Raw genomic sequence first — 7,834 nt, 5'->3', positions numbered from 1 at the left:
ATAAAGAAGCCAAGCAGAGTATAGCAGAGCCAAAAAAGGGAAAGAAGTGTGTACTGACAGTATCATTGGAACATGTGAATTGAGCTGTGTCTGAACCTAGATATTTCTAGAGTTTTTTTGTTTAAATGATTGAGCCAAAACATTCCTTGCCTTATCCCACTTTCTATAGTTAGCTGGATTTTTGTCACTTGCAACTTAAAGATTCATAGTTTCTGATCTCAAGAGCCCCTGTTGACTGGTATAGATAAAAACTGTAATTCAACTATTGCAAAAAGAGTTCTAGGAAAGAGTTCCGTGCACAGGGTGTCATCAGAGCTCAGCAGAGGTGCTCTTAAAGCTACAGTCTTAGTGCCCAAAGTATTGTCCATAGATCAGCTGCAGCGTCTAGAACTTTGCTGGAAATGCAGAACCACTACCTTAGCTCTACCCTCCATGAGAATGTGATCCCCAAGTAATGTTTTTACACATTCAAGTTTGAGAAGAGTTGCTATAAAGGACAGGGAGAGGAATATACTTAGGGACATTTTCCCATAAAGGTGACATATGAGATGAATTTTGAGAGATGCTTAGGACCCAGGTAGAGCAGTGCTGAAACAGACTGGCCTGGCATCAACTTTGAACATACGGTGAGCAGAGAATGGTGGAAAAGAAGTCTGAATACGTGGACCAGATGTGGTATGTAGTGAGTCACAGGAGGCCCTTTACAATAGCAAGATAATATTTTGAGGGGCCTTCAGGGCAACTTGATGACTTTAGTGACTGGAAATCCATAGTGGAGAAAGGAATTTACTGTATGGCTCTATTAACAGCTATCACCCTGAGGAATGATTCACTTCCTGGATTATCCGTCACTATGGTTAGAAAGCCTGACAAATTACCATTGATCTACTAAACACACACTGCCCGTATTACATCCTCAGCAGTCCAGTTCCTTCTTTTCCAGGATTGCGGGGGTTTGTCTTTTAATGGCTGGTCTTGAATTGATTCAAGACAGGGGATTCATGCTAAATCTCAACTCTTCCCCTGAGGACCACTTCCGATCACGTTCTGATCTTAACAACAGTCAGTTGCTATGTTTCCCTGAGCCATCGTCACCATCTCTCAAGGGTATGGTTTGGCAGAAGATGGCTCTTCTTAAATTTCTTTGTGCACATGTCATGGAGTCTGTGGCAAGATGGGAGAAGATTGAAATTAGAATAAACCCATGGATAAAATGTGAAGCAAGATGAGATTACATTAAATTTATGGCGTGCCAGGGCAGGCTCATTTTGCTTTGAGAATAATGGTTAATCACTGTTTGAATCAGAGACTATTTACTGGCTGGTTCTCATAAATCAGGGTTGGGGAGTAGAAATATTTATCATGAGCTAATGTCATGTGACTTTAATATAGCCAAATATTTTAACAAGATTGAAGATTCTTAGACACAAATGTTTTAAATGATGGCAGATCTCAAGGCATTAAGAGAGGAACCTGAAGATTTTTGAAGTCAAGCACTGCCCTTTAAAAATTGAACTTTAATGATGTCTGTGCTCTCTGATCCCTCCTGGTCCCTCCTGCCTCCTCTGCCCTCGGCAGTTGAGATGTGGCCAGATTTATGGTACCTGGGTTATTTTCCTGACTACTTTTTCTATTTTATACAAGCTATTAAATGTAATTTATGAGAGTGGGGAATGCATTCTAAATGTGAACACTTTTACAACTATTGGGGTGAGTCAAATGAAGGAGGTTGCCTGTTGCAGGGAAGAAGCCCTGGCTGGTGAGCTTAGAGTTATCAGATTGAATCTCAATCCTAAAACCTTGCTGTGTGACTTTGAGCAAGTCACTGCTCATCTCTAGTCTTCATCCATAAAATGAATGGATTGGGTTATCTAGCTCGCCCTCTGCTCCTGCCCAGATTAGTCCATCTCAAGGGTATGACTAGGTACCTAACCAGTGAACATACCAAATACAGACCACTTCCAACTTTCCTGGGGGAAAACTTGGCGGTGAAAGGGAAGAGTGATAATGGCTCCTTCCTCGCAGGACAAGGAGGGCTGGGATAGGTTTCTTAAACATGGGCTGATCAAGTCTATTCAAATGCTGATGGGAAAGGCTCTGGCAGAATGAAATTTTATGTAGGGGAGAAAACAAATGTAGATAGTATAAGGTCTTTTTTTTTTTCCAGTTTTTAAAACAAGCTCTGGCTAGTTTTATTAAAGAAAAATTTTACATGATTTTTCACCAGTCTGTTCTGGCATGCTGTGAATGATATCAGAATCACCTGGATCAATGATAGCCAGTGTGCACACTCTGTAGTATTTCCCACAAGCTGTGCCCAATTCAATATTATTGCCACTGTAGTGGTGGACACCAGTTTTGGCCAACATGGCATAGTACTCTATTTCGGATTTCCTCAAGGCTGGACAGTTGTTGGTGAGGATGACCAGTTTCACTTTGCCATGTCTGATCATTTTCAGAGTCTGCTTGTACCCCAGCACGTGCTTTCTGCTTTTCATAATGAGTGGGAGCCTAGAGTCGATGGACTCCAGTGACTTTTTCGTCTTCTTTGCGGCCACCATCTTCCTGCTTTAGGTGCGGGATGGACCCAACCAAAAGCAGCCGCCAAGATGGCCTGTATAAGGTCTTCTGAGAAGGGGGGAGGGAATGGGGTACAAAGTGTAAGAAGAGGGAGTGGCTTGCATAAGAGAAATTGCTCATCTGTGACAGCAGGAGGAGCGAGGGAGAGGAGGGGTTTTGTAGATTTGTAGCAGGGAAGTTGAGAGTGTTCTGGTGACTTCAGTTTTCTCTGAGAAACTAGATACCAGGTCATTTGCTAATGGCGAAATGGGACACAGGGTAGAGTGTGGAGTTCTAAAGAAAATGGAAGTTTTGAAACAATTGTGAAAAGTCAAACCAAATGTTAACAAGAGAAATCTGTAAATATTTTCAAGGTCCAGTTGGGGTGATGGTCATGAATTTATAAATGTGGATTATTCCAATATATTCTCTGTGCTTGACAATGTATACTTGCCCCTCAAAACCCACCCCTAACCCTCCAGAGGGGTGCCCACATCCACCACCACTTCAGGAAGTTTTATTCATTGAAAGCACTAGCAGGAAACTAGAGGGAAGGAGGAGAGGAAGGTTGTGTTGTTTATTCCACTCATTCCGTTTTTATAGAGATTGCCAGAGTCTAGAGGCGTCTCTCAACCAAAGGTCATAGATGCTGCTAGGTAGGCTTGTCTCTGGGTTTGGTCAGCTGCGCCTCCTTTATCCCCTGTCAGGTCTTGAGGTGATCACTTCGCCCTGGCTGTTGCTAGTCCTGGTCCTGCAGGAGCCTTTGTGAGTTTCCCAGTACACTGCTTGCTGCTTTGTAAACAGTAACTCCTATTTAAAATTTCCTGAATTACCCAGTTTGAGTTTGCTCTATGTTTCTTTCTGGGACTTTGAAGTAACCTATTATATGTTTCTCTTCACCAATGCTGCCTGTTCATAGACAGAAAAAGTTCAAGAATTGGGTTTTTGTAGTTAAGTATGAAAAGGGGACAGATGAAGAGAGAGGGAATTTGAAATATGTCCAAAAGTTATTGAAATATGATACATCATACAAGCTGCTTAGGGAAGAAAGGGAACTGCTCCCGGTTTGGGGCAGTGAGGTCAATTTACAATAAGTTTCAATGTTGGAAAAGAAGAGTAACTTGAAGAGGTGATGAGGAAGCTGGAGGAGAAGATGAGCAAAGAGTGGTAGAGTCAGTAACTTTGGACGTAGAACATTGTCAAGTGGTGAGAACCTGGGAGTTAGCAACAGAGGTCAGTATGGCAGAAGGTACCCTGAGATGAAATTCAAGTTGTTGAGAAGCCAGGTTATTGGCTAACTCATCTGTCTGGCCCCTAACATCAGCAATGACAAGTCAGGAATTGAGTTTAGGGAAACACTCAGGGTTAGAGCCAAGGTTTTCAGTGAGTAAGATGGAATAACAGGGAGTACAGTAGAAGATGGAAGCTCGTAGAGCATATGGTCACACAGATATCTTGAGCCTTAAGAGAACGGGGATTTTAGGAAAGTGCCAGGAAGCCCCAAGGGAAATAGAGAGTAAATGTACTTCTTCATGTCTAGGTTGAAGCCAATGGCTGTTGTAAGAACTGTAAGGACGTTTTCACCTTTGGGGAGAGTCAGGTTTGTGTTCAGGAGAGAAACAGGGGTGAATGATCTGAGGAGGAGGGCACGTTATAGACAAGTTTTCTGATTATGGACCTCCTTTTCCAGAGGGCAGAGCAGAAACCTATGGGAGAGAGCAAGAAACAGAGAGCTGGGTCTGGGAATAGTGGCCAGGGTTGGAATTTAAAGGCAATTGATTTGACTTGGGACTTTTACATTATGAAAACTAGTATAAGAGGCAAGATGGAGTTATTCTTGATGGCTTATTCGTGGAGGGTGGGCATCAGGGATAATGGATGGAGGTTATGTTTACAAGGCTTGAGAAACTTTCCTGAGTCTCAGTACCTAGGGCTACGTGAATGTGGGGGTCAGGGGTCTTTCTTCTGGTTAGTGGTATTTCACCTTCTGGGCTTAAAATCCTTTCAGTTTACCAGCATCTGTTTGTTCACTTCTTCAACTGAGAATCAGCAGGTAATAAATTCATTAGGTAGAAGTTATGGGGAGTTTGCCTTTGATCCAACTAAAAGATATTACTTAATAAATTTCCCCCAGTCTGTTCTAGCCATATTGGTTTTCTTTCTGTTACTGGAGGCGTGCAAGTTTGTTCACTTTTTGGATTCTTTGCATTTTATGTTCTCTCTCTCTCCCTTCCAGTCTCTATGAATGTTCTTCTCTCCAAATCTGTGAATGGCTCACTCCTTTACTTTAGATGATATTTTTGCTCAGTGTCACCTACTCAGAGAGACTTTCCTTGACTGCCTATTAAAGCTCCCTTATTGTACGGCCTCTCTTAAAATGCTTTCTTTTTCTTTTTATTATATAACTGTTGGCTTAGTGTTTTGTCTCTCTCACTCATTAATATATGCTCTATGATGGTAGGAACTTTGTTTTATTTTCTTATCCATAATGCCTTTGGTAGTCTTGATGTGCAGTAACTACTCAATAAATGTTTGTTGAGTGCTGAATTAATGAACAATTTGGAGCTCTTTTATGAAATACTAAGTTACCTTGTCTGGTAAGTCAAGCCTTTGCTTGATTATGGGATGGATTTGTCCAGGAGACTTCTGCATTGGGTGGAGGTTTGATAAGAACATCTCTTAGTTTCCTTTCTGCCCATTATTAGGGTTATTTCTTGGACACTGGAAACAATTGTATTTACTGAAGAAGATGGTAAATTGGTAATTTAAAAAAATTAACCAAGAAAGGAAACATCTCATCAGATCGCTCATCTAACACAAAAGCCATGATATGCTTTGGCCCATGGAACCATCAAGTGTGAAATATGTAAAGTGCTTATACCTTATGACCTTCCCTGTATTGCTGTTGTTGGGAGCATTGTGACTACAGCCTCTGCCAGTAGTAAGCTGCCTGTTAGATATGTCAGTGAGGTCATCAAACTCAAAACAAACAAGCAAACAAAAATAGAAAAATAAATCTGCCAATCTGGAAACATGTTTTTTAATTTGTTTTTGTAAAAAAAAATCAGCTACTTAGAATAAACTAAAATACTTTAAGATGAACTAGCAAGACAAGATCCTGGAGTCCATATTACTATTTTTTTTAACTGAGGTATGGTTGACACACAGTGTTAGTTTCAGGTATACAACATCGTAATTGGACAACTCTGTAAGTTACGTTGTGCGCACAAGTGTAGCTAACATCTGTCCCCGTGCAACACTGTTATTAAAATACCATTGACTATATTCTCTACCCTATACTTTATCATCCCTTTGACTTACTCGTTCCATAAACGGAAGCCTGAACAGCCTCTCCCCTTCACCCGCTTTCCCCATCCCCTACCCCTTCCCCTGTGACCACCACCAGTTTGTTCTCAGTATTTTTGGGTCTGTTTTTGCTTTTTTTATTTACTTGTTTGTTTGACGCAGTTCACATTATTAATGATCATCAACAGCAAAATGCTGTAATAAAGTAAGCTGTGAGATTATTTGTAAAGGCTGAGATAATTACCACTTACTGAGCACTTCTTTGAGTTCACTCAGTAAAATGAGATAACCTGTCCATATGCAAACAGCTTTTTATTTTCTTAATTTTTATTATTTTAATTTTAATTTTTAAGGTAATAGAACTAGGATTTTATTCTCAGAATCCTTCCATCCGGACAGTCAGGGCTGTTTTGTCTCCCCATGCTTCCTGCTACACACAATATTATAATGAGGAAGACATTCATTTCTCCCTTCTTCACTTTTTTTCCCAGTGTCTTTTCCCAATATAGACAGACATCTACCTGATTCTGAGTCTGACTTCGTTACTTCTACCTGTGGGAAAGTTACTTAAACCACTAAAAACCTCCTTTTACTCAGCTTTGAGAGGCAGGTTAGTCACATCTGTATCAGAAGTCCTTTACTTGGCTTATATGAGAGGGACATGTGAGAAGAATACCTGTCCACTGCAAGTGTCCTGTGCCCCCAGTAGAATGGCAAACTGGCTTACCATGGACTTCAGATCTTTCATCCACCACTATCAACTCCCTGTGCCTCAGTTTCTTGATCTGCTAAATGTAGGCAATACTGCACACTCATACGGTGGTTGGTTGAGCAAATGAGATAAAGGACATAAAGAGATTATAGTAACAGCTGGCATGAAATGAGCACTCCGCATGTGTGGCTCATGTTTTGATCCTCTTTCTCCTCTGCTTCTTTCTCCTCCTCTGTCTCGTTAGATATGGTCACTGTCATTATTGGATTGCAACATATATTCATGGGCATATATATTCATGTTATGTTTAAGCTTCATTGGGCTTTAGAAATAATGTAATAATTTTTCTCACTTTAGGGAGAGAGAAACTAAAAATTAGCTTCTCTCAGGTCACATACCTGGTATATGGCTAGACACTGAGGTTTCTGAATTATTACATTTATTTTCAACTATACATATATATAAAAATTCAGTGGCCAAGTCATATTTTTGAAGAATACTCAGCAAATGAGGTTTCTGTTTGTGACTGGCAGGCAGTGCAGATGACAAGTCCCATAATGGTTACATGCCCCTGTTGAAACTGGAACATAGGGCACCAGGCTTAGAAAAGGCCATGTGTCAACGGCTTCCTATTTTTCTCCATTCCAAGATAAAGTCTTTCAAGTTATATATCACCTTGGAAAGGCCATCTGTCTAAAATTGCTTAGGCTTGGGAAAGAGGTTTTTAGGTCAGATGTATTACTCTTATTCCACTTGAACTTTATTTTATTTTTTCTCTTCTTGAGATCTGAAACTCCAGGATTTTTGTCACAATTCATGATCCCAAGAAAATCTGAAAAGTACTTACAATGTAATAACCAAGAAGCAAGATCTCTAAATGGAGAAATTCTGTGTTGATAGCTCTGGAAAACACACAAAAGGGAAAACCAGAGTAATCTTCAGTAGAAATGGAGATAGAGGATTTCTATGTATGCTCTTTGAGGGTTGACTTTCTTGCTCTGGGAACTTCTTGTTCCCAGCCCACATAAAAGGGTGGTCTCTGGTAGCCTGTTAGTGAGCTGCAAACCCACTCTTGTAGCCCGAGATGACTGGATCAGTGCAGATGCTTGACTTGGGATGGCCCACTGTGTTTTCTCCCTTGGAAGCTGGCACTCTCTTGGGAGTCAAAATGCCAGTCAGTGCTGGCTGGCTGCTTTAAGTAAGGTTACCTTCTTCTTTGAGAAAAAGACAATAAGCAGGAGAGGAAAAGCATATTAT

At 40.7% G+C, this 7,834-nt stretch overlaps 1 protein-coding gene across 1 annotated transcript; it reads right to left on the bottom strand.

Annotated features, from left to right (window-relative positions):
- Positions 1–2,195: 2,195 nt before the first annotated feature.
- Positions 2,196–2,561, bottom strand: LOC115278852 (60S ribosomal protein L30-like). Its single transcript, XM_029923324.1, has one exon. The coding sequence runs from the start codon at positions 2,559–2,561 to the stop codon at positions 2,196–2,198; it is 366 nt and encodes a 121-aa protein (XP_029779184.1).
- Positions 2,562–7,834: the final 5,273 nt, after the last annotated feature.

The sequence above is a fragment of the Suricata suricatta genome, chromosome 15 (genome assembly GCF_006229205.1).
Source record: "Suricata suricatta isolate VVHF042 chromosome 15, meerkat_22Aug2017_6uvM2_HiC, whole genome shotgun sequence".
In the NCBI taxonomy this organism is placed as follows: Eukaryota; Metazoa; Chordata; class Mammalia; order Carnivora; family Herpestidae; genus Suricata; species Suricata suricatta.
This window is presented reverse-complemented; position numbering and strand designations above follow the sequence as displayed.

What these genes read in the sequence shown, in the direction of transcription:
- LOC115278852 (XM_029923324.1), bottom strand. Translation starts at nt 2,561, where the DNA reads ATGGTGGCCGCAAAGAAGACGAAAAAGTCACTGGAGTCCATCGACTCT.